Source organism: Hermetia illucens, chromosome 6 (genome assembly GCF_905115235.1).
Source record: "Hermetia illucens chromosome 6, iHerIll2.2.curated.20191125, whole genome shotgun sequence".
Classification (NCBI taxonomy): Eukaryota; Metazoa; Arthropoda; class Insecta; order Diptera; family Stratiomyidae; genus Hermetia; species Hermetia illucens.
Window position 1 is genome coordinate 89,914,424 of NC_051854.1, and position 27,639 is coordinate 89,942,062.

Genomic DNA, 27,639 nt, shown 5'->3' on the forward strand with positions numbered 1-27,639 from the left:
GAAGCTTTTGCGCAGATGGACATAGTTTTGGCTAACGAAGGTGCTGTAAACACCTTTCAGAAAGGGGGGTCAGGCTCGGTTGTAGACTTGACCCTGCGCTGGCGCGTGGTATGTCCTGGTGCGTCAGCGACCACTACACTCACAGCGATCACCAGGCAATCTTCTATGAGATATGTGTCGAGCCACAGGGCAAAGAGCTATCATGCCCGAAACCGAAAAAGGTTTCAGGCTGGTCTGCAAAATCTTTGGATGAGCAGACCTTCATACAGGTGTGGTTAGATCAATCTGATAAAGCAGGCGCCTCTACGGAAAGAGCCGTCCATCTGGCTCAATGCATCGCCAAAGCATGTGACGCGTCTATGCCTAGGAGGTGCTCATTCCTCAGTAGAAGACCAAACTACTGGTGGAATGATGAACTGACCGGTCTTCGATCAGCCTGCCACCGAGCCAAAAGAGTGGCTCAGAGGGCGGTAGGTAGAGTCGATCAGGAGCAGAAAGAGTGCGCCTAAAACCCTCAAGCTCGCCATCCAGCGAAGCAAGACGAAATGCTTTAAGGAGCTCTGCTCAGAAGCGGACATAAACCCGTGGGGGAGTGCTTATCGAATAGTGATGGGACGATTCAAGGGCCGCTCCTCTCTGCAGATCACGTGTCCCACCCTCTTGCTGAAAATCATCCAGGGGTTATTCCCCCAGCAAGAGGAGAGCACCGACATACTCCAACCACGTCTGAATGTAACGGCAATTCCTCCAGTCACCAGAGACGAACTGCTGGAGATCTGCGGCAGAATAGGAGATAATAAAGCGCCGGGCCTGGACGGAGTACCGAATAAGGCCCTTAAGCTTGCCGTGAAATCCAGGCCGGACATGTTCGCTGAGTTGTTCGAAGCGTGCATGTCCGAAGGAATATTTCCGGCGGCTTGGAAGCGACAGAAGTTGGTACTTCTGCCTAAGCCTGGTAAACCTCCAGGTGAACCATCGTCATACCGACCCATATGTCTTTTGGACACGGTGGGGAAAATGTTAGAGCGGGTAATCTATAATAGATTACTCTCGGTTGTTGAGAGCCAAGGCGGCCTTTCAGATTGGCAGTATGGATTCCGAAAAGCCAGATCAACCATTGATGCCATCAAATTGGTTACTGGTTTGCGTGGTAGTAACCTGGACGTGAAAAATGCATTCAATTCGGCCAATTGGAATCTGATACGCAAATCCCTAGCGAAGGTTGGTATTCCCGCCTATCTCGCTGCTATCGTCGATAGTTACTAAACTGAAAGGAGGCACTGATATGACACTGATGACGGACCGCAGGAGTACGTTGTTTCTGCGGGTGTCCCACAAGGCTCCGTATTGGGCCCACTACTGTGGAACATCATGTACAACGATGTACTTAATCTTCCCCTTCCGGAGGAAGCCACAGTGGTGGGTTACGCTGACGACATAGCACTGGTTGTTGTCGCAAAGCATCTTGAAGATGCTGAGTTATACTCAAGCGAAGCAATCAGTGCTGTCAAATGCTGGTTGGAGAGCTCTGGTCTGACGCTTGCGGAGGAAAAAACAGAAGCGGTCCTCATCACGAAGCGCCGGAAGAGAAATTACGCCTGTGTTAGAATCGGGAATCATATCATCACTTCCAAGCCGACCATCAAATACTTGGGGGTGGTGATAGACAGGAAGCTCAGCTATAAGCAACACGTACAGTATGTTTGTGATAAATCATCCACTGCCAGTATGGCCCTGGCGAGGATGATGCCGAACGTGGGAAGGCCACGGCATACCTCTAGGTTGCTTATAGCCAGAATGGTGACCTCAATCATGCTCTATGCGACCCCAGTTTGGAGCGAGGCGTTGCGGATGCGAGTTAATACTAACAAACTGAATGCAGTCTACAGGAGGGCAGCTCTGAGGGTATGCTCTGCCTTCAGGACTGTCTCAGATGACGCAGCATTCGTCATCTCTGGAATGATGCCGATTGACATCTTGGCAGATGAGATGGCGAATGTATACCATGCGAAGCCAATCTCTCCCTTATCGCAGACGAAGAACGCTGAGAGGGAGAGATCCATAAATAGATGGCAAAGAGCGGTGGGAACGCTCGGGAAAGGGTCGGTGGACTCACAGGCTCATTCCTGCCATCAAGGAGTGGTTGGAGAGACGACACGGTGAGATTAATTATAATCTCACCCAGTTTCTCACGGGACATGGAGGATATCTCCAATACCTTCACAGGTTTAAATTGGAGACCTCACCCGACTGTCCAAATTGTGAGGGAATCCCAGACCACCCAGAGCATGTATTCTTCCACTGTCCGAGATTTGTGGAAGAAAGGAGGAATCTAGAGGAGACTCTAGGAGAGGTGCTGGTACCAGAAAATCTGGTGTCGAAAATGCTAGCACATCAAGAGAATTGGGATGCGGTGAACTCCATGATCGCATCTATTCAAGATAAATTGCGAAAGGCAGAGGAAAGGAGAGGAGGAAAGGTTTACACAAAACCTTAAAAAAAGGGAATGCAATTCCAAACTTGAAAATGTGACCTTTCCTCATTAGAACCATTGTTTAATTGGTCAAAACTCACAATTTTTTTTATACAGCTGTTCCCAGCAAAGCGGCATAACGCTCTACTGAATATTTAAGTGATTATTTGTTGGTTTTACGTAGGCATATGATTATGTCCTCTACCATGTTTGAGTGTTAAATGATGTGTGAAAAATGTTGGGGGTCAACATGACAATTCATTTGTTATATGTTTAATGGTAATGAGTGACGCAAGCTTGTAATTCCCCTACTAGTTACCTTTGTATGTAAACTGCCTATCCAAAAATTATGGGTAGCAGTTGCAGGTAATAAACAATTTTCTCGGATGTGAATATTACTTGCAAAGCTGGTTGCGCTCGCAAAGAAGCCATCGAAGCGTGCCAGACCTTGTTCTACTGGAAAACGTGAATCATTTGAATTAACAGACTCATGGATAATTCCACACGGAAATTCATTTCGTCCCTTTCGTAAGTGCAATTATACACGTGATTTCGAGCAAAATCGAACAACCCATGTTTAGCTTAAATTTAATTAATACATGAGCCAAAGCATCGGATTTTGGAAAAAAAAAAAACAAAAAACCTTTCTAATCGCTCATACTTTGTAATGAATCTTTTCACTTTGATTAGCCGCTCGAAACGAGTACGACCATGTCAAAAACAAATTGAAAAAGTTGTTTTTACTGGAACGACAAGATTTTATAATAAATTGAATGCAAGGAAAATTTCATATGAAAATTAAGCTGACAGAAATCTGACATCACTTTATATCCATTCCTTCACTTTAATGGACAGAGTGGTGAGCAATAATCTGCACCTCTTGGTTTCCTACGTAAATGGTGATGTAAAAAGATACAAAGCTTGAACAAGAAAAAAGAATAAAACGAGTATGAATAGAGAAAATCGCTTACTTGATACATCAGTTGAATTTTCAAATGTTGATGGATGATAATAAAGATACAACATTTATGATCCCAGGTTGAGATCGTGGCGACGCTATTCGAATGCTGAAAGGTGCATTTCGCATTCCTAAATGAGAAAGAAGAAACATATGCTAATAGTGTGAAGGCTACTTTCACCTGTTTGTTCACGCAACCTGTCTGGAGGAGCTCATTGCAGACTGCATTAGGTGCTCCGGTTGCTTCTTATCAATCCATAATAAAATTCATATCTTCCCAAACAACACCGTCTCCATGCAGTTGCCGCTGCTGATGCTGGGAAACAACTTTCCGATTTCGAAATTGAAATGCCGTTCGGAATATCTGAGAGAGTGGAACCTAAAACGCCCCCAACAATTCGCGCAAGTATCTTTCTTGACTGGAATACAAAATGCCAGCCGCTAGTTACTGCCATACTTAAGATATGCCGCCTTCGTTTGCCGTGCACAATAAACAAATACTACGTAAAGCCCTGACTGGCATTGTTAGGAATTCCAAGTGGTTGTTAGTTATGTTCTAGTCGTGCAGCTAAATGTGGAGACAGCAAGACAGGTTTTGATCGTAGGCTTCTGTAAACACAAGAATTTAGGCCAGATTGCTGCCTGAAAGCAGTTTTGCTTCTAATTGCAGCCTCCTCCGTTTTTGATGTAGCTAGTTTGGGGCAATTAAATTCGGAAATGGTTGTATCGCAAAGGTAATGCGCGAACTTAACAAGTCGTTATCTTGCAGTGTAATCTGAGGGTCACATCGCTCCAGTGTCATGTGACATCATTGTCAACGTCGGTTCAGTCAGGTGAGCACGCGCACACCTTGTCGCCAGTGCGGTGGTCTCATCGCATTTCAGGTATTCCGTGAAATACAGAAATTGCATTGTTGACTTAGCACTATTGTTTGCTCGCTGGCGTTGATATATCCGTAGGTATTGTTATGTGGATATACGAACTCCGCTATGTTATTTACATAGAATGCTAGTCCCAAGCCCAGGTAAGGGAGTAGGGTTTCAGGCAATGTACTTTGTACTATCCTCAATAAAACAAAAATAAAATGTTGAGATCAGGCAAAGAGAAAAATAAAGTATAATTTGAGTTTCTCGACTATCGTATCATGGGAACATCAGCTGCTGGCATCTAGCCAGGAGACAGTAGCCGTCGAGACAAGCACACTCGGTGTCAATCGTAGCACCGTTGTGCTGATACCAACCGCAGCGACGTCCCGGCGTAGGCGGACTAATGGTTTCCAGCCTGGAATACACTGCTGCCAAGCTGGGTGTAGCGAGCACCAGACATAGAACTCCTAATCCGAACCCCTCCTTAGTGAAAGCCGCTACAGGATGAACCCCGAAGAGAACGGAGCAGAGGTGTCTGCGATACGGAAAACGAGGAGTGGTGGAGTTCTCGTCGAACTGGGCCCAAAGACGACCAACAAGAACACGTTCTGCGAAGCGGTCAAGGGGCTATTGGGGGAGAAGGCTCTTGTTTCCAGCCTAGAACCCATGTGCTCTCTAGAAATACGGGATCTTGACTGCCTCACAGAAAAGGGAGAAGTAGAGGAGGCGGTAACTAATGCCCGGGTAGGTATTACCCCTGTAAATGCTCGAGGCCAAAAGCTTGCTGTGGTGGAAGTCCCCGAGGAATATGCGAGGAAACTCCTTAACAGCGGGAGAATCAAAATCGGATGGATAGTATGCAGGGTACGAATGCGGATAGTCCCCACCAAGTGCTACAGGTGACTCGACTATGGACACACGTCAGCAGCTTGCAAGGGTCCGGACAGGAGGACAGCATTTCGGAGATGCGGCCAAGTGGGTCATCAAGCGAAGACTTGCAAGGAAAGCGAGAGTTGTGTTCTCTGCAGGGATCGTGGCGCGTCTGGTGAAAGCGTCGCACACACTGCGGGCTCGGGACGTTGTCCGATCGTCAGGGTGGAATTGGAGAGGGCTAGGGTGCGAAAGCCATGATCCGCATTTTGCAAATTAACATGCACCGGAGTGCAACCGCTCACCAGTTGCTAGCACAGTTCGCTGCGGAAGTAAATGCTGATCTACTGCTGATTAGCGAGCAATACTGAAACAAGGACCCGTCCTCATGGTATCTCGACTTATCGGGCACCGCTGTCATCTGGGTTCGGGACAACGTTCGACTTCGTGTTCTTGCCGAAGGCCGGGGGGACGGATTTGTCTGGATCCGGTGTTTAGGGATAACGTTTTTTAGCGTTTATCTGACGCCGAATGAGACGATGCCGGGCTCTCGGCGCCGGCTTGATGCTCTGGAGGACGCCGTTTCGAGCACGGAGGGACGAACCCTGGTTGGCGGTGATTTTAATGCCAGGGTTCTTGAATGGGTTATGCCTCAATCAGACTCCAGAGGGAAACGGATTCTGGAAATGGCGGCGAGAACCGGGCTCTTAGTTTTAAACACCGGATCCACGCCAAAGTTTTGGCGCCCAGGTTGTGAAGGAAGCATTCCTGACATCACTTTTGCGTCGGAATCTCTGGCATCATCGGTGGATGGGTGGCGAGTCCTAGAAGACTTCTCGGCAAGTTGTTTGACGCTACTTGCCGGCGAGTACCAACACGACGTTCCCCCTGCGTGTGGAACGTCGCGAAAGTCGGAAAGTTCGTCGGAGCTCTTGGAGCAGGTAGGGCCGCGCTGGGGGGCATTCCGGGGGGTGGTAGTGTCGCAGCTAACACCGTCGTAAATTCAGTGATGAATCTGATAACGACGGCGTGTGAGGCTTCCATCCCCCGGAGAGGCCCCAGGCGCGACAAGCCTTCTATGTACTGGTGGACGGCAGAAATTGCCGTTTGGCACAACGTTTGCACGCCAACGAGGAGGCATGTGCCATAAAGGGACAATATAGATCAGCAAAAAGGAGACTCCGCAGCGCTATAAATAAAAGCAAAGCTCGCGGCTAGCAGAATCTTGTTATTGAGGTGAATGAGGACTCGTGGGGACTTGGCTATAAGCTTGTCACTCGAAAATCGGGGCTCTGCGGAAGCCCTGCATACTGAGCACCGATCAGATAGACCGCATTATGCGGGCATTGTTTCCCAGACACCCTGTACGGGTTGATGTAAATAGCGCGGAAAGCGTTGTGGACTGCCTCCTTTTCACAATGAGAGAGCTCGAAGAAGCGGTTCTCACTATGAAAAACAGGAAGGCGCCAGGTCCTGATGGCATCCCGGCGGAAATTTATAAACTGGTGTTCCACCAACGGCCAGCGTTGCTGCTTGAAGCGTTCAACGCGTGCTTGAAGGAGGGCATTTTTCCTTGTCGCTGGAAAGTGGCCAGACTCGCGTTGATCAGTAAGGGTAAAGGAGACCCGGAGCTCCCGTCTGCATACCGACCGCTGTGTATGCTTGACACGGCCGGAAAAGTGCTCGAGAAGCTCATCAGGGGTAGACTCGCTGAAGCGATCCGTGCTGCCGGGGACTTATTCGCAAGACAGTTCGGGTTTAGAACAGGGAAATCTACAGTGGATGCTGTTATGGAGGTCGTAGATGCGTTTAATCGAGCCGGGGCACACAGCCGTCGATCTCGACGGATAGTGCTCCTCATAACGCTTGATGTCAGAAATGCCTTCAATTCCGTAAGATGGACAGATATGCTAGGCACACTAGAGAACTCCTTGCACGTGCCAAGCTATCTCTTGCGGATATTGAGGGATTATCTGAAAGACCGCTCCCTGCTCTATGAGACGCTAGAGGGCCAGGGGAGGATGGAAATCACGTCGGGAGTAGCACAGGGATCCATCCTAGGGCCGGACCATTGGAATGCTTCCTACGATAGTCTGCTGAGACTTGATATGCCCGAAGAGTCGCGCCTGGTCGGTTATGCAGACGACGTTGCGGCACTTGTTGCCGGACGCACTGTTGAACAGGCGCAAAGTAGACTTGGCATATTGATGCGACGGGTAAGCGGATGGATGACTGCTCACGGTTTCAACCTTGCGCTGGAAAAAACCGAAGTAGTCATCCTGACCAGAAGGAGAATCCCGACCCTGCGTCCCATATCGATCGGCGAGTTGACTATAGAGTCAAAACCAGCGATTAAATACCTTGGTTTAATGCTCGACTCGAAGATGAGCTTCTTCGAGCAAATCAAAGCAGCAGCGGACAGGGCTACAGCTGGAGTCGCCTAATAGCGAATGTTGGGGGCCCTTTATCAACTTAGAGATGTCTCCTCATGGGAGCAACGCAGTCCGTTCTTCTCTATGGTGCGGAGGTATGAGCTGATGCCCTTGACAAGGAGGTGCATCGTAAACGCCTCGTTCAAGTGCGAGTGGCGTCTGCTTATCGCACCGTCTCCGAACCGGCTGTAATCGTGATTGCGGGAGTGTTCCCCGTTGCCCTCCTTGCCAAGGAGCGCAAAGCTATCTATCGCCGTAAGGACGAAAACTTAAGAGAAGTGGTTGCCCGGGAAGAACGTCAACGCACCCTTACCGAGTGGCAACTGTCTTGGCAAAATGAGCCAAGGGGCAAGTGGACTGCGCGGCTCATCGACAAATTAGACCCATGGTTGAACAGAACGCACGGTGAGATTGATTACTTCCTTACCCAACTTCTAAGTGGGCATGGAGGTTTTCAGTCTTACCTGCACAGGATTGGGAAGGCGCGATCTCCTGATTGTGTGTTCTGCAATGGAGTGGCAGATGACGCTGAACACACCTTTTTCTCTTGCGAGAGGTGGGACGACCTCCGCCAGCAGCTTTATGCAGACGCAGGGGAGCTCTCTCCAGACAACATGGTGCGAGAGATGCTGAAGAGCGCTGGCAGCTGGAATCGTATTGCGCATTATGTTCGGGCTCTTCTTATTACGAAGAAGATTGAACTCGACCGGCGGAGGGATCGGACGGTAAGGGATTCCCTGAACTAACAACAATTCCCTTCCTCTCCTCCCCTCCCCTCTCTTTGGTGAAAGGAATTCCATGACTTGAAGACTCCCAAAGCCGGGAGAGCGGGAGGACTAGCCCGAAGTAATTTGTCAAACGGTTCCAGTCTAGTTCTCTGATGGCAGGGAGGTGTTTAGTTGGTAGTCCGCCCGCGTACTGTTGCGGGAGTCCAACACTCTGTGCGTAAACACATTCACCTACCCTACTCCCAAAAAAAAAAAACCCGAATCCCTCGTCGTCGGGGAATCCTTCAAAAGTAAAAATCGACAAGAACGTTGGTTACCGGAAACCGGCTAAGAAGCGAAGGTCCTCTGGTGACCTGCTCAAGAGTCTGTACCAGAAAGCCATGCATATTCTTAGCAAGATTGCTAAGAATAAAGAGGCCAGTACTGTCGGCCAGCGGGATGAAAAGGACCTCGTTAAATGCGAAGCGATTTTTGAGCTCTGAAACGTAATCGATCTCAAGACGAGGTCGAACAAAAGCAGAGTGGGCTTCGAACGTGGCCAGGAACCATTCATCTCTGGCGCCGGCGAATGGCAATTCGTAAATTTAAGATCGACCGCTTGTACGACTCACCTGTCGCTTGACAGTGGGGGAGCAATCTTGCTGATCGAGCGGCAGATCTACTGACTAACGCGCCTGAGAATATAGATGAGCATTGGACCGCTGTGTGGGTGAGGGTGCTGCTCAGGTCCTCGTCAACGTCCCGAAAGGGCGTCATAAGATTTGACTGACTGTGGAGTTGCGGAAGCAGATCGATGAACGGAAGGTTTTGAAGGCTCTATCGTGTGATGGCGGGCATGACGCACTCGAACTCCGATACCGAGAGGAATACCGAGAAGTTCAGCGTAGTGTACGCCGTAACAAAAGAGAATTTGCTATTGCGCTAGTCAGGGAAGTGGAAGATCCCGCAGATTGCAATCATTTCAGAACTGTATACCGCATCACGAAAAAAATTGCAAGGGGTCGCAAATCTTTCGATTGTCCTGTGAAGGACGTTAACGGTCGACCTCTCGTCGTCGTCGATGATGAACAACTGATGAGGTGGAAAGAATACTTCACAAGGGTCCTGAATAGTATAACATCCGGCGAGGTTCCCGCTCTTGTGGATGAAATGGCTAATCACCGTAATATGCGGATATGGACTGTTCCTCCAAGCAGAAGAGAAATCATTTCGACTATCAATGCACTCAAACGGATTAAAGCCGCTAGACTTGATAGTCTTCTCGCAGAGTTATTTATCGTTGCACCTGCAGTTACTGCAGATTCTATTCGTATGGAAATCTTGGGAATCCGAAACTTTTCCCAGAAAATGATGATCGTTAAGACTCCAAAAAGGGGCACCCGTTTCAGTATGACAATTGGACGGGTATCTGCGTACTCCCTGCCTTCGCAAAGATAACAGTTAAAATAATCCTGAAACGTGTTAAAGAACATCTCGAAAGCTTGATCGACGGAAAACAGGCAGCAGCAAGCCAATACCCTGTTCCAATATAGGGCTGATGTAACAGCGTTAGAGGAGATGCGTTGGACAGGGACCGGTTTCCTCGAGAAGAGTCACTACACCATATATTATAGTGGCCATCTAGTAAATCATGTGCTCGGAGTAGATTTCTCAGTGAGCCAAAAAATGAAACCCGCTATTATCTGCTTTGAAAACATAAGCGAACGACTATGTACTCTGCGTTTGCGAGGCAAATTTAGAAATTTAAGCCTCATTAACCATGCCCCTACAGTAGAGACTGCAGAGTCGGAGAAGGATACCTTCTACGAGGCAGTAGAACGAACCCTCGAAGCCTGTCCCAGATATGATATCAAAATCGTACTTGGTGATTTTAATAGCCAAGTAAGGAAGGAGTCCGTACTCAGGCGACACGTTGGCCCCCATAGCTTACATCAAAATACAAATAATAACGGACAAATGACCATTCGATTAGCAGTGTCACACGAAATGATTGTTGGAAGTACCTGGTTTGCGCGGTAAGCGATCCGGAAACATACGTGGGCCTCTCCAGACGGGACCACTTTCAACCAAATTGACGCTGCAACCTCTCAGCCTTGATGAATATCAAAACAAATAGGGGGGCCAATATAGACTCGGATCACTATCTCGTTGGCATGGTCCCGAGCTCGAAAAACAACACCACCCAGAAACCCCTCTGACAATCAGGTAAGAGTTAACACTGAAGCGATCCACAACACAGCCTTCGCGACACCTATAGGAGGGAAATGGATGCCGCAATAACCGCAGTCAACAGAATTCCTGGAGATGAAGCATCAACAAATGATCTTCACAATCACCTGAAGAACATTATCATAAATACGGCCACAAACATACTTGGCCCCAGCCGCAAAAAGAGTCGAAACAGCTGGTTTGACAATGAATATAAACTAACTACTGAACAACCAGAACATCGGCCAGTTGGAGGTCCCACCAACTGAAGACGACGGACAAATACTGCCACCACCAAGTATAGAAGAAACAGTCCGTGCAATTTATCGGCTTAAAAACCATAAGTTGCCAGGAGCCGATGGAATTACAGCCGAATTAGTTAAATATGGAGGCGACCAGCTACACCAAGTGGTTCATCAACTTGTGCATAAGGTATGGAACAGCGAATCAATGCCTGACGATTTGCAAAGAGGCATTATCTGTCTCATACATAAATAGGGGGATATCACACAGTGTAGCAATTATAGAGGTAACACCTTGCTGAGTACCATCTATAAGATATTCTCCGCTATCTTGCTACGCCGGATATCCCCATACGCCCACATCATTGGCCCATACCAAACAGGCTTCACTCCAAGCAAATCAGCAACAGATCACATTTTCTCTGTGCGGCAAGCAATGGACAAACAAACAATATCGACATCAGTTGCACCATCTTTTCATCGACTTTAAAGCCGCCTATGATAGCATAGCCCGGGTAAAACTGTACACCGCCATTAGGGAATTCGGTATCCCGACGAAATTGATAAGACTGACTAGGCTGACCCTGACCAATGTGCGAGGCCAGATAAAAGCAGCAGGATCACTCTCAAGACCATTCGACATCAACAACGGTCTATGGCAAGGGGATACCCTATCATGAGTCCTCTTTAACCCGGCCCTCGAGAAAGTGATCCGTGATGCTGAGGTAAATGCAAGAGGTACGATCCTCTTCAAGTCCACCCAACTACTGGCCTATGCTGACGATATCGACATCATGGGAAGAACCACCCGAGACGTGCAAACTGCCTCCATCCAGATCGAGCAGGCGGCGCGAGATCTTGGGCTGCACATCAATGAAGGCAAGACAAAATATATGGTGGCAACGTCAGCACCGAAGACCAATCAACCAACAACATCAAACCGCACTGGTCAAACACGAAGAAGAATAAGGATAGGAGAATACAACTTTGAGACCGTTGACAATTTCTCCTATTTAGGGTCGAAAATCACAACCGATAACAGCTACGATGATGAAATCCGCGCACGGTTGTTGTCAGCCAACAGAGCCTATTTCAGCTTACAAAAACTGTTTCGCTCGAAATGTCTCACCATAAGGTCATAGCTCTTACTGTACAAGACTATGATTTTGCCAGTCCTCATGTATTCCTCGGAAACTTGGGTTCTTAGCAAGAAAAATTGCGAACTCTTGGCCGCGTTCGAGAGAAGAATCCTCCGAAGAATTTTTGGCCCCCTACATGAGGATGGACGTAGCCTACACAATGACGAAATCTATGAGCGATACCATGACCGTCCGGTTGTGGATAAAATCCGACTCAATAGGTTACGGTGGGCGGGTCACTTGATCCGTATGGATGAGGATGATCCCACCCGGAAAGTCTATAAGGACAATATCTATGGTAGAAAAAGAAGACGAGGCAGACCCTGCCTAAGATGGAGCGATGGCGTAGGTCAGGACGCCAGACAGCTTTTAGGGATATCTTATTGGTGGACCTCGGCGCAAAACCGGGATGTCTGGAGTTCCTTATTAAGGCAGGCCTAGACCGGATACTGGTTGTTGCGCCGTTGATGATGATGGTCGGTGACGTTCTTCATGCTGATCTGTCCGGAGGACGTGGAGGAATTCAATGGATGACGACATCTTTCGTCAGACACCTTGACTACGCTGGAAACATCTGTTTGCTTCCTCATCGGGTCATGGACCTTCTCCAAATGACACTGGATTTGGAAAGAAAGTCAAGTAGAGTCGGACTGAAGATAAACACCAACAAAACTGGGGTTCCCAGTCCGACGGGTCATAGCAACCTCCCTATTTGCATTAATGGGCAGAGGATCGAAAGCGTCAATCAATTTGTATATCTAGGAAGCGTGTTCTTTTTATGTTGCTATGTGGGAGTAGTTCATGGAGAGTGAACTCCACTGTTATTCAAAAGCTCCAAGCTGTCTGCGTCCTATCATCGGAGTACGCTGGCCTAACACTATCTCAAACAAACAACTTGGTTGTCGCACAGGCTTGGCACTCGTATGCAATGTGATAGGAAGACGAAAGTGGCAGTGGATCTGTCACACATTAAGGAGTTCCTCATTAAGGCAGGGGCGACAATTCCATTGCGGGCTACCTCATGCAGTGGAATTCACTCTCCCAAGATGGCAGACGAGTGAGTCGTCCGAAAGGCACTCGGCGCAGAACAGTAGAGGAGGAGTGCGAGTGTTTCTGGAAGTTTTGGGGGGAGTTGAAGCGCATTTCAGGTAACCGCCAGCGATGGCGCGTAAGTGTGGTTGACGCGCTATACCCCACCAAGGGGTGAAATGCAACCATATGTATATATAGAAAACTGGAGTTGCGCTCCTTAAGGACTTTGCTCTCAAGTATTCATTTTCCATTGCAATCTGGATTGTTTCGCCATCCTCAGTAAGCAAACCAAAGCGTTATGTAACGAAATCAATATTCGATTCACTGCTTCTGACTGGGGGCGAGGATGCAAATAGCATCACGGTCAGTATTTTACTAAACTCACAAGCTCTTCCGCTCAGGGGAATAATATAAATATTCAACTGCTTCAAAATATATAAATCACCTCCACACTGGCAGGCTTTGCAAACAATGAAGTCACTTGCTGTTCAGTTGAAAGTTAGAAAATCTAAAATTAAAAAAAAGAACAATAAAGAGTTGCATGCGTTTACTGGTGCTGTTTACCAACTCGTTTTCGTTCATTATAATGTGTATAATCGTCATGGGAAATGCTTCGCATGCTGATGCTAATGGGCCTTGAATTCATTAAGGTTTTAATATTGAATCTTGATTTCGGAATCCAAGTACGAGATACACACGCATACATCGAGACTGCAGCGACGTGTTAACAAACTCTCAAATTAAAAATTTAAATTAGAACTAAACGTTAGAGGCGAAGTTCACTACTCTAATAAAATTGACTGCAATGAAGCCAGGGAAGCAATAGGTAACCAAAGAGCCACTCACTCTTGACAGAAAGATCACTTTCCTCGTTGCTGGCACTCCTTTGAATTTTCCCATTGAAAATCGGCTGTTGTGGCTGCTGCTGTTGAGGCGGTTGCTGGAGCTGGGATGGCGATAAGACGCTGGATTTATTGTTGCTTCCATTGTTGGGGTTGCTGCTGGTCCACGACAATGAGTTCTGTGAGTCCAAAGCAACGTGCGAGGTAGGAGGATCGTTTCTATTGAAATATAAGAAAACGAAACGTAAGGAGAACATTAATCAGAGTAAATAGAAACAGCGGCAGATTAAAGGAAAACTAATGTAAGCAGCGGATAGAGGAGGAATTGGGACTGAGCAAACAGAATCAGATGGGAAAAATGTGGATATCGACCAAACAAATTCGGTGGAAATTTGGGAATTAGGGTAACATGTGCTATAGGAAATACAAACGAGTAACTTGTATCTGTGGAGTTGCTGGATTCTGGACAGGAAATAGAATGATTATAATGCTTAGCCTAGCCTAACCTAGATTTGGTGACTGCGCCGGGAACTCATAGAAATTGCTCTTTTCCCTCAATACCTACTGAGAAAGCCCCCCTTTTTGTTTAACAAAAATTGAATCTGGCCCGGAGAAAACTGCTTATTCGGGAATCATGCTATATGCACTAGAACTACTCATCATCAGCTGCAATCTTTAGCCATTTTTAAGCTGTTGGAGAAGAAGTTACTCATCGTCTGCGGCGATCCGTCCGTGAAGTTAATTATTCACATCTTTATCTCAAGTGGAGTGCTGTTCTCAGAGTGCACTACACCGGTCAATGACAGCACATGTGTCTAGGTTCCATCGGATGCTGCTGTGAAATTCTGAAGCACATCCACCGGTATAAGCTGTAAATGAAGGCGAGTGAGAGTCGAGGTCCCAAATGAGAAACAATTATCGGAGTAGTTCTTCTAGTTGGGCGTCTTGGAGCGATGGGATATCCAATTGTTAGGAGTCGAATTGGATAGCATGAAGGTAACCACGGAAATACTTACATAAAGAGGCTCTTGCATCCAGGAGTACTAGATCACAGAAGAAACCTTAGAATTTATCATTTGATTCCTCGTTAACAACTCAAAGTAATTCCTTTCGATTCCGAGTCCAACCAACATAATAACAAAATCTTTTCTATATGAAGGTAACTTTTCGAAGTACTCTCTTTTTACCCTCATGGCTTGGTTGCGATCCTTGGCAGGTCGCCTGCGTCATAGGTAATATTCTTGGGAAAGTTTCTCAGTGAAGAGCAAACCGGAAATGACCGGTGGACTTAAGGAAACCCCAGAGTCATCGGTAATTCTCTGATTACGCGGATGAGGTGATGCGAGCTTGGCTTGGCAAAATGGTAGTTGTAAGTGTATCAAGCGCTAGCCCCTACGGTACACTGATTGAGTAGTGTGCATTGAACTGATATCAGCAGACTGCCGAACCCCCCTTGGTTTCCGGGATCAAACTAAGCGTAGATCACCTCTTAGACGATTGAGGTAATGTCTTTGTTTCCCAGGGTGCAGTAGCTTTCCTATTGCGATACACTCCCTGCACACGTTGCAGCGCTCTTATAAGTTCCACGGAGAATAAAAACAAGTCGCGAAACTGGAACCTTCTTCTTTTTCTTCAACCTTTGTCCCGTTCGCTCGCGGGGTCGCTCCGTCATGATCGGTTTCGCCATTTGGTTTTATCAAAAGCCTGATCTGGATGCAATCGCGAGGCTTCCAAATCTCCATCTAGCGTGCCAAGCCACCGTTGTATTTATTTGGGTCGCTTACCAGAGTGAACTGTCGCTAGCGCGAATTACCATCGAAAACGCCTCTCACGCAATTTTTCCACTATCGGTGCAACTCCATATCGATCGCGGATATCCTCATTTCAGATGTGATCCAAGGGTGTCACGCCACTGGTCCAACGGAACATCTTCGTCTCTATTACCGGAAGACACCGTTCATTGTTTTTTATAGTCGGCCAACACTAAGAACCATAGAGGGCGACAGGGCGGACGAAAAAGGACGAAAGGAAATAACGCAGTTCTCCATTGATTGATAGCGTTGACCCGAGATATTTAAATCGCTCAGTTCTGGGCAGATCCCTGCCGTTGGCAGTGATTGTGCCTTTTTCATGGGGACCGGACTCAAAAATTCAATTTTATTCAGATAAAATCTGAGACCGTGTTGTGTGAAGCGATCGTTCCATTCTTGGACCAGTTGCTCTAGATCATTTTTGCTATTGGACGCTAAGAAAACGGTATCTGTATAAAGCAGTGTATAGGGTGCTGGACTTTGGATCCCCCGTTGACAGTGTCCATAATAAGAACAAAGAGGATTGGTGGGTCCTTGATGAACACCAACAGAGACACGAAGCGGTTTTGATACACCCGTCACACTACTTCGAACTTTACTTTTCGGATCGTGGTAGAGCAGTTGGACCCAGCGTACGAGTTCTTTCGTCACTAAGTGTTGTCGTAGAGCATACGAGATGAGTTCGTGTGGCCCTGTGCCACCCATCAAGAAGTCGAGGACGTTAAACAAATGGTGACTTCACTTGCGAACGCGACGTACGCATGTTCGCTGCTGTTGCTGGTATTACCGTAAATTCGACTAATGTTCCACTGGATGCAATTTCAATGCAAAAACTAGGTTCTCTCCAAACACGCTAATACCGCAAAACTTGCGACTGTCTGCCAGGAACTCCTCTCCGATCCGCACTTACGACTACATGCAGGTGGACGTTAGTCTCAGATTGCGCCGAACGTTTTCGTGCCGATTCCTTTTGGCGGACATTATGACCCCCATTTTGGGCACGGACTTTCTGTGTCACTGTGGGCTGGTGGTGGACCGCATTCGCGTACTTCTCCGAAAATATCACAACAGCATTACTGAAAGTGGTTTCTCCCTGCTGGTTAAGCACGATTTGCAGCACCACATTAAGTCTATCGGCTCCTCGATTTTCTCAAAGATGCGTCCCTATCACCCCAGAAGCTACCTATTGCATAGAAAGAGTTCAATGATCTTATGAAATAAGATATATGCAGACCTTCTAATAGCTGTTGGTTATCTCCATTCCATATGTCCCCTACGCCAACCGGCGAAGCGAGGCCTTGCGGAGATCACCGGCGTCTGAATGCTCAGACAATTCCACACCGATACCCTATTCCACTCATCCATGACTTCAGGCATTACTTGACAAGGCCTGTAGCTCCTGAAGACATACCGAAAATGGTCACTTGCACACCTTTCGGACTCTTCGATTTCACCTTGTGGAATGCAGTGCAAACATTGAGCTTAGCCTTCGTTTCGTCTACATGGATGATGTTTTGGGCGACTTTTTTTCCGAATCTGAGCACTTGAACCATATCGAGTGCATTTTTAAACGTCTCCATGAGGCCGGGCTTGTTCTAAACGTTGAAAAGTGCAAATTCCTTCAACAGCACGTGAAATTTATCGGCCGCATGATCACCCCTCACGGAATTCAACCAGACCCAGACAAGGTTCAAGCGATCAAAAGCTTTCCCCTGCCAACCACAATGAAGGATCAGCGAAGGTTTTAGGGTACGGTAAACTTCTATTGTCGTTTCCTGCCTAAGGCCGTTCATCACCAAGCAATCCTAAACGTTTACTTGCCAGAGCCCAAAACAAAAGATTCGCGCGAGGCCCTGTGGTTTACTGAGGGCGTCCGGGTCTTTGAAAACGTCAATCAAAAGCTGATTGATGCTACATTTCTAGCATTGCTTCGGTCAGATGCGCCTCTACCGGTGTTCGTCAATGCCTCAAACAGTGGTAGGCTCTTCATCAACGGGTAAACCAAACCTGGCAACCGTTGAACTTGTTTTCTAAACAGCTCAACCCAGCTACAGCGCCTATGATCGTGAATTACTCGCTGCGTACCTCTCGATTAAATACTTCCATTTCTCCCTTGGGGGCAGGCCGTTCACTGTGTTCACGGACCACAAGTCCCTTACATTCGCGGTTAAATAAAAGCCCGACAATCGCCTCCTCACCAACTTTGGGCAAATGAGCTTCATCACCCAGTTTACTTCCGACATTCAACACATGCCCTGAAAAGAGAACGTTGTTGCAGATAGTTTGTCACGAATCTTCGTCCGACTATACGGCAATCGCCGAGGCGCAGACAAGGACAAACTCCAAATACAAGTTCAAGGAGTTTCCTATCTTCGGGTCAAACTCCTACTTACTCTGCGAGACCTCGGACAAGGGACCTAGTCCATTTATCACGGTTGATATATGCAAGAAAATATTGCACACAGTACACGATCTTGCGTATGCAGGCATCAACAGAACGAACCGAAGTGTAAGATGAACAGGCATTTGGAAAAGAAAGTAGGCGTATTCCCTCGGTCGACCAAGCGCTTCCACACCATCCACTTCGACATCATTGGCTCTTTGCAATACCCGCATGGTTATAAGTATTCCATCAAAATCGTTGACATGTTTACGAGGTGACCTAAAGCAATACCCCTGACTGGCATTACTGCACAATCATGTGCCGAGACTCCCCTATCGAGAATGGATCCTGCGCTTTGGTGTACCAGACGTAATCATTGCGGACTAAGGAGTGTAATTTGAGTCTACCGTTTTCTCGGAATTAGGTAAGTTCTTGGGTTTCAAACGCCATAGCACTACGCAGTCCAATGAGAAGCTCAAAAGTTGGCTTGGCACCGGATACCGAAGGCCGTTTTAATGGCTCGCGACGATCCGTCGTGGTCGCAGCCTTCCTCGGCCTTCGCGCAGCCAACAGAGAGAAGTTGACGGCCAGCCCCGCGGAGATGGTGTACGGGGAGAATCTGCGGCTCCCCGCCGAACCTGTACTGGTTATTAGGGCAGGGTTAAGCGGCTCGCGCATGTTATGTCTGTTCAGAGATGTGGTTTCGAAGCTGCGACCGATTCCGCCTTCCCGACATACGACATCAGATGTCGACACCCCCAGGAACCTCGAAACGTGGACATTTTTCGGAAGCAGCGCCTTCCCACTATATCAGGACTCCTTTAAAGTCCTGCCACGAGAGCACTCTATCAAGCTCGACGTTCAAGGCGGATCCAAATGGGTCTTGTCGAGATTGAAACGTTTCGCAGAACTGGGAGACCCTCCAAAAAAGCGTCAGGTTCACCCGGTAACAGCATTGGCGCAATCACGTCATGGATTCCTCCGCTGAATCCACACGGTTTTAGCTGGGGGCGGAGTGACGTGGTGGCACAGTAGAGGCGTAAAACTTCCACTGCATCCCCGGCAGTATGAACGCTTCCGCAATCGCACTGAACTACCGCCAATACATCTGGCGGCCTGGCACGAGGCCGATGCAGTACGGTTCTTCCTTCTCGCTGTAACCTCAGCGGAGTGCAGTTCCTCTGATCGACTTGGCTGTTTAGACTAAATTCATTAAGATAGTTTAAAATTTCTTTATTCTACGAGTAGCTCAGTCAGGATTCAAAAAGATAGAGAGTGCGGGTTTCCAAAAGCGGGAAAACTTTCATTTCAGAACAACATGGGCGAAAATACTGAAAGAGGTGAAAGAGAATTGACGTGCTTAACCACATTGCTATTTGCTGGTGAAACTTTTGCGCCTGATGCGGTTGCTCCTTGTACTTTTCGAGTTCACAGACCTATTGGTTCTTCTAAGCTTTCTTTTCGTGATAAGTCTTTACGCATGCCGGTGTTCTTTGAGAATGTCACATTACTCGGTAGGCAGCATTATTCCGTTCCGATACTAGCTTACGTTCGTCGAACCAGCCGTTCCGATTTTTTGCGACTGGAGGGAGGTACGAGGTCTGATCAAAAAGTTACAAGACTTTTCAAATTGCGCATCTTCAAGTTAACATTGACAGCTAGTTCGGCACTCATTTTTTAGCGGGAACCTTCCTGAGTAATCTCTATTTTGTTCCGTTGGTCTAACCTTCTAGCTGTTTTAGTGAAGTTTGTTTTCCGCATCCCGCGTTTTTTGTCATAGACGTGAAGTAGGAGCAACGTGTTTGGGTGAAATTTTGCATCAAATTGGGCAAATCGTTCAGGGAGAATTTTGTTTAGGGATTGAGGAGTCCTAAGTCCGCATCCACTTTATGTCGGTCAAGTGGAGAGCAGCTTTGGCCACACTGCTCCCAGAGCAGAGGTGAGGCAGTGTCTGATGAACTGCCTCTGTCCTGATACAAAACCGTAGCCGTCTTCGTCCCACTTTGGACGTTCACAGAAACTTTTCAATGCTGAAGCAAGCTTTTGGTGATGAAGTCATGTGTCGTTCACGGTGTCATGAGTAGTTTAAATGATTCAAGGAATGCAAAACCTCACGGAATATAACCCTCGTTCAGGAAGGCCTTCAACCTCAATTGACGACTTCCATGTCTCCAAAGTGAATGCCCATCAAACAGAGCTTTCTAGATGCATGGAACAGTGGAAACACCGGTGGGAGAAGTGTATTCGCTCCCAAGGGGATAAATTAGAATAATTGTAAATATTTGTAATAAAGAGTTATGGAAAAAGTACTGCAACTTTTTGATCAGACCTTGTACGTTTGCAGTCGTATCAATGATAACGTTCTTCAGGTGACTATGAAGGTCATTTGTCAATGCTTCATTTCCAAGACATCTGTTAATTGCGGTTATTGCAGCATCCATTTCCCCCTTATAGGTGTAATGGAGGAAAGAATTGTGGCTTCAGTGTAACCTCGCAACTGATTGTCGAAAGGGATCCCAAGCGGTGTTGTTATTCGAGCCCGGAGCACCTTGCAAACGAGATAATGATGCGATCAAGACTAGAAGGTAGCGGTGTTCGGTTAGTACGTGACTAATTTGGTTGAAAGTGGTCCCGTTTGGAGAGTCCCTCGTTTGTTTGTAGACCGGTTTTCTCACAAACCAAGTACTTCCGACAACCATTTTGTGCGATACTGCTAATTGAATAATGCGCAGTCTGTTATAATTGGTATTCTTATCTAAGCTATAGGAGCCAACGTATCGCCTGAATATGGGTTCGGTCCCTACTTAACTGTTAAAATGTCCAAGTAGTGGCAATATGGGTTTCGGCGAGCCCGTTCTACGGTCGATGCAGTAGCAAAGGTCGTGGAATTGGCTCGAAATGCAATGGCCATGGGCAAATGCTGTGCTCTGGTGACGCTGGACGTCAAAAATGCTTTTAACTCAGCCAACTGGAGCTGGATTAGGGGCGCTTTGGCCAAACTGGGTGTTCCTAGCTACTTGGCTCGGCTCATCGAGAGTTACTTTTCGGACAGACTTCTCTGGTACGAGACGGACGAGGGGCCGAAGGAGTACATTGTGACAGCAGGTGTGCCTCAAGGGGACCGCTGCTGTGGGACTGCTGCTGTATTGGGACCGCTGCTGTGGAACATAATGTACGACCATTGGTTTTGCGGACGACTTGGCGGTAGTTGCAATTGCAAAGCATCCCGAGGACGTGGAGCTTTATGCAAATGAAGCCATTCATACCATCAAGTCATGGTTACGAATGGCCAAGCTGGACCTGGCGGACGAAAAGACGGAGGCGGTCCTCATTACCAACCGTAGGAAGAACAACACGGTTACCATCCGGGTTGGTAATCGTGAGGTCGTCTCAAAATCGGTTGTCAAATACCTGGGGGTGATGATCGATGCCAAGCTGAGTTTCAAAGGACACTTGGATTATGCGCGAGAGAAGGCAGCAAATGCCAGCTCATCCCTTGCAAGGATGATGCCTAACGTGGGAGGGCCGAAGTATAGTCGCAGGCTACTCATCGCGGGAGTGGTGAGGTCGATCCTGCTATACGCGGCCCCTGTCTGGGCGGGAGCGTTGAACCACGCTATCAACCGGAGGAAGATATGTTCGGCATACCGGCCAATTTCGCTAAGGGTGTGCAGCACATTTAGAACGGCGTCGACGGAGGCAGTGTGTGTTATCGCAGGAATGATCCCTATAGATCTTCTAGCGAGCGAGGCACACTGGCTCTACGAAAAACGGAAGGCAAATCCAGCCGAGGTGAATGCGGATTTCCGAAAAGCCATCAGGAGAGAGTTGTGTGGCAAGTGGCAACAACGATGGGATAACTCCGACAAGGGTCGGTGGACTCATACATTGATCCCGTGCATCGAGAAATGGGTCAACCGAAAGCACGGGACACGGTGGCTATAGGAAGTACTTGCATCGCTTCGAGTTGGACGAGTCTCCCAACTGTCCTGAATGCGGTGCTACACTCGAAGACCCGGAGCATGTTATGTTCCATTGTCCCAGATTTCTGCAGCAGAAAAGGAGGTTGAACAGCATCTTAGGGGCGGACATCGAGCCCTCCAACCTGGTGGAAGAGATGTTGAAGTCGGAGGAAAACTGGATGGCGGTAAATGAGGCAGTAGCCGTGGTGCAGACAAAACTCCTGGAGTTGGATCGAGCTCGGAAGGCGGCGCGACGGAGACGTGACATGGACGAGCTGGTATAGCGAACCAGAGCCTCCCCCGCGAAGTAATACTTCAAGGTGGTCCCGCGGGGAGGGGCGGAAGAGTGGGGGTGGTTTTAGTGGGTGTGAATCCCACACACTGCTGCAACCTGGCGCAGCAGCGTCTTTCTAAGATTTCCACCTCCATCCAATAAAAAAAAAAAATGTCCAAGTATGGTTTTTGATATCATACCAGTGATGGACCGAGGGTTCGTTCTATTGTCTCGTAGAAGGTATCCTTCTCCGACTCAACAGTCTCATCTGTAGTTGTGTGAACGTTAATGAGGCTAATATTTCTAAATTTGCCTCGCAACCGCAGCGTACTTAGCCGTTCGTTTATGTTTTTAAAGCCGATAACAGCAGGTTTCATTTTTTGGATGACTAAGAAATCTACTCCGAGCACATGATTTACTATAATATATGGTGTAGTAACTCGTGCCTGTCTAGCGCATCTCTTACATGGGCCTTATATTGGGACAGGGTATAGGCTAGCTGCTGGGCAGCATTCGATCTATGTAGGTCCACGGGAAAATTGATTCGTCGCTGTAAAATCCATCGAGTGCGAGGCTCCTTTTGTGGCTTCATAACAAGTTGTTTTCCGTGTAGAGTTATCAACCCTACCTACTTCCCCCCCCCCCCCCCCCACCTTTTTTCCTGTTTTTAGGCCCGGGAGACTCTCTTTCATCCTGCTCCGTCTACAGTTTTTGTTAAGAAAGAACTCCCAGCGATCAGCACTTGGAGGTGGAGACAAGGTTTAGTAGTAGAGTTGTTGGTGTTCGTTCAGCAGTCGTTTCCTAGGTTTTTGCCTCCACGTTGTTCTCAGATCTCCTGTAGTGTTTCCTTGGTTATTGCAGGTTTAAGGGGAACCCGGAGGTGGGACCATACCAATATGTCAATTTCTTGGTTCTACCAATAGTGTGCTTCCTTGCTGGAGTATGCATGACTTTTCAAAATGAAAGTTTAGTCTTGATATGACTTGATTGTAATTTTCTTCTAGATATTAGATAGGTATACCACTAGCAACTGTTTTCGATCCTAAGCGTTGTCATTTTAAAATAAACGTAGAAACTCAGCTTAAATAATTTTATTAATATAAAATTAATGAATAATTAGCGAGACTCTCTCAGAGTTAAAGAATAATTAGCGAGACTCTCTCAGTCGAAAAACTTCACAACTTTTTATAGTTAGTTCTGCTTCATTCAAATTCAAAATGTCAAATCAACTTTTTAACTTCAATTAATTTTCTCGGCAAATCAAGGCCTACTCCGCCACGGAGAACACCGGTGCTGGCAACTGTCAATCGAATTAACAACATTCGAAATAAATTTCGAATGTTGTTAACCCTGCTGCGCCACATCACTCGGCCCCCAGATGAAACCTAGGGGTTTCAGCGACTGAACTCGGAACTGCGTTCAACATCATTCGGCGAAGCGAGCGTGACGTTGATTTGGGGTGCAAACGGCCTTCAGCCTGGATAAGGAGACAGCATTTTTATGTCCCCCGGTCTCGAGCTGGTCTCCCCGCTCGAGAACACGGTACGGGCCTTCATATGGAGCCTGCAACGGCTTCCGGACAGCATCCGCCCTGACCAGGACGTGCGTGGACGTGTCCAGCTCCTTGGGAGCGCAGGCAGGTACGGATGTGTCGGGTGGGAGGTGTAGTTTTAAGGCGGTGGAGATTGTCTTTCAGCAGGCGCAAAAATCCCAAGTCTGTGAGACCCAATCTCTTGTCGAAGACCGGATCACTTGGGAGCCTTGGGTTCTCCCCGTATACCAGCTCCCCGGGGCAGACAGTAAATTCCTCTCGGCGGGTTGTTCTGAGACCAAGTAGGACGAAAGGCAAGACCTGAGTCCAGGACGGATGGTCGCGGGCCATAATGGCGGCTTTCAGCGTCCAATGCCAACGCTCTACCATCCCATTGGATGGCGGGTGGTATACCGTAGTCCGCTGGCGTCCGACAAAAGAGTGGACTCAAATTGCATTCCCTGGTCAGTGATGATCACTGCAGGGACACCAAAGGGAGGAATCCACTCTCGACAGAGGGCTTCAGCGCAAGATTGCGCCGTAATGTCCTTCAGAGGTATTGCCTCAAAAGTTACTACACCGACACTATTTGAAGCTGGGACAAGCAATCCACTTCATAAGGAAAGGGCAGCATTTGGACGCTCTTGTTGAATAGGTCTCAGAACATTTGTGTATTTGACGATCGGGCAAATATTATGCCTAATATCCGCGCATATTGGGGGATTCATGGTAAAGTTAGCATTCAAGTGAGTTCAATCCTCATTAATCCGTGCGATGAACAATTCTTGGTACTCGTCTTCAGATGTACTTTCGCTGAGAGTGTTCGGTAGCAGTAATAATTTCTATTTATGATGAAAGCAACCACGATAAATCTGCTGTAGAGGACTCCGGTACTTACAGATCCATTTTGCACTAGGGAAGTTGTTGGCGTCTTTGACGAACTCGGTATACCGCTGGTGCCAGGTGCTGTCAACTCCAAATAAAACAATTGACCGGTGGTCAGTTTACGATGTCCGATTCCCTATAAGCGGTTCAAGGCAACGCCGCGCACTTCGCCCGCATTCATTTTCCGACAACGCACCGCCAACCAAGTGGAGTGTCTCGCGGTTGACCCCGGTCGCGCGCGCCTCTCTCCTACGCCACGCACTGCTAAGTAGGTATATGCACCCAAAGAAGTCACCGCGAAGGCCGACGTTTGGCGTCTCGATATTCGAACGGCAGGAGGCAAAGCAACTTTCCCGCGACTGGCTCCCAGCGGAAAAACAACCCAGACAGCGTAGAGTTGTGGAAAAAACGAAAACAAAACGCCTACAGACCGTGGAATGCAAAATATGCAACTACACTTGCCTGTCGCGGCTCACTCGCGGGATTTTCCTTGGATTTATTTCTTTACGAGGCGGAAGTGCCTTTGGTTTCAGCTTCTTCACTTCACTTGAACTTGGGGGTGGGATGTTCCACGCACTATCGGTCGGGTCGCGTTTCCAGTTCAGTCGAGCGCGAGATGACCCGCGATGAATCTCCCAAATGATCCGGAATTAGGCACAATCACTCTTAATCCGCGGCTCATACGCCACCACCCGATGGACTCCACGAGCGGAATTCAGACGCCAAGCCAGAGTTCTACGATCCCAATAACACCAAAGCCAGCACACACGACCCAATCCAACAGAATTTCCCACGAGCCACCAGCGATCCAACAACTTTCGCAATTTTCTATTTCTTATCTGGGTCGGAACTGGACGCTCGCGGACGCGGAATTCCTCGGATTCTTTCCACTAATTAAACGCGTCTCCTCTATGTGCAGTTATGCGGTTGCAAGTGGATTCACAAAAAAAGTCGGGACCGAGTGCGGATACTAGTTCTTGGACGGCAGAAAAAATGACAAACATAACACGCATGAAACGGGAAAGCACGTAAGGAGGTCTCCAATGACAAGCGACGATTGAGTGGAATGGGTGACAACGGGGAAAGCTCAGCGGCCGTGCAGCAGCTGCATTTGACAGATGGATTTGGATTAGGGGAGGGGCAAGGACTGGGAGCTTAGCAGATGCATCCATAAACTTGGTAAGTATTTCAGATAGTTACATGCAGAGGCCTCTATCGGGTAGTAGTTGGCAATCTGTATCATACTGTTACAGCGGCTGTTTCATAATATACAGGCAATCTTCGTACTTAAAGCGGCCACAGACGACAAACCAAGTTGGTGACCAAGTTGGCGGTTGCAGTGCGGTTGGACGTCTGTGGAGAAATTCTCCATACAAACTCAGGTTGGAGCAACGGTTGCAGCAACGGTTGCGCGAACATCAAAATGCTTTGATATTTTGTGGGCGTGGCCTCTAAATGTGAATCGGTTACGAATCGGTTCGGTGTGTGCTTGATCATTTGAAAAGCTTTCGAGCGATTTTAATGTGATGCGAACGCTTGAGACGTGTTTTCTGGATAGGATGGGAAATGGAGATTAGATTGCCACTATGTAAAATTAAAGTGCAAGACTTTTAATTACCCGGTCGCTATAAGTTAATTACGATAATGTCTTAGTTTTCTTCTTTTTTGTTCGCTCATATGCTTTTCGTAAAATGCATTTAACTTATTTGGAATGTAAAGACATGTTCTGTGGTATCTTATGATGTTCCTTATCCTTGAATATTCAAACAGATGAACATTTGATACTTCATACATTTCATTATTGGTTTATGACGCCTCGGATGCACTTATTTCTTATCGTTCAATTGAATGGTTCATAATTCTCGTTTGAACAGGTGTTTAGGGTAGTGAATTAGATTCTATGAGTTGAGGAACAGAAGCCGATTTATACTGGATGTACTTTCTTATAAAAAAGACGGAGTTGTTGTTTCGTACGGCTGATTCTCACCGTTAATTATTTGTATATGTTTACATCAACTCTTAAAGAAAGAAATTACGAAGGAATGATCCCTCTGGTCTACCTTAATCCTTTTATTAGGCTGTTTAATTGCAAGTAGGCGACGAATGGCTGTGTAGGTTGAATTCCCGTGAGGCACATGCCTCGTAATTAATAATTATGTTCTGTATTAACGAAAGCTAAATACCGCGTTTGGGTATTGTTCAAATAGGAATTTCGTTCGTAAAAAAAAATGGGTTTGCGATGTACCTGTACTCTGTAACTTTGCTTACCATTTTCTGAAAACGAGAAAGTGACGCTTGTCCTTTGCTTTATCTTGAAATTAACTCGTTAATTAAGATGCAACAGGTAATCACAGGAAAATCATTTAAGATACAATAATCAGCAATTCGCTTAATATACCGTTAATTGCTTTGTATTTATAAACATGAAATTAAATTAAATTATGGGCACTGAAAAATAAAAAGTTGATCCATCAAATTCTAATTAATTGGTGAAAGATGACGCAGATATAAATTTTCGTATGTTTATATTTGTACTTAATCTATAGGTAAAATGACCTTCTATAAGCGGAATAGCTACTTCTATACATATAATTTAATTGTTTGGAAGCATTTATTAATTTTTCAGAATAAATATAAATGTATATCACAAGAAAAACAAAGCATTAAATGCAATGTTCAAAGGTGGCACATACATTTCCTCATTTTGCTTTTGTAAATAAGCACATTATTTACCATAGTTTTCCCAGTTTTGCTGTTTAGCAATCATTTCCCTTGCAACGGATCGTCGGCTAACTTAATTAGTTTGCCTGCAAAATGGAAAGTAAGACCGACAATGGCAATCATGGTAATTAGGTTGGAGACAAAATTTCAAATATGTGTAAAAAAGGAGAGGAACGCAATTAGTGAATGTTCACAAGTACCATATATCCATTGTCAGGTTTACCTCTTTATCATGTTTTATAAAAGATTGTTGGTTGAGTGAGGTGGAAAATGCCGACAATG

At 47.0% G+C, this 27,639-nt stretch overlaps 1 protein-coding gene and 1 long non-coding RNA gene across 4 annotated transcripts in view; both read right to left on the bottom strand.

The window, feature by feature from the left end:
• Window positions 1–25,692, bottom strand: part of LOC119659131 (bromodomain and WD repeat-containing DDB_G0285837) — a 60,694-nt gene extending 35,002 nt beyond the window's left edge. For all 3 annotated transcript variants that reach the window (XM_038067057.1, XM_038067056.1, XM_038067058.1), the window contains exons 1-2: window positions 24,650–25,692; window positions 13,795–14,009 (exon numbers count right to left, since the gene is read on the bottom strand). In XM_038067057.1, the coding sequence (XP_037922985.1) occupies window positions 13,795–14,009; window positions 24,650–24,657 (223 nt within the window). In that variant the 5' untranslated portion in view covers window positions 24,658–25,692. The remainder of the gene's footprint in view (window positions 1–13,794; window positions 14,010–24,649) is intronic.
• On the bottom strand, window positions 3,203–3,809 carry LOC119659133. Its single transcript, XR_005250318.1, has 3 exons — window positions 3,630–3,809; window positions 3,445–3,562; window positions 3,203–3,361 (listed from the first exon to the last, which is right to left on the bottom strand). It is a non-coding gene; the product is annotated as an uncharacterized LOC119659133 (long non-coding RNA).
• Window positions 25,693–27,639: the final 1,947 nt, after the last annotated feature.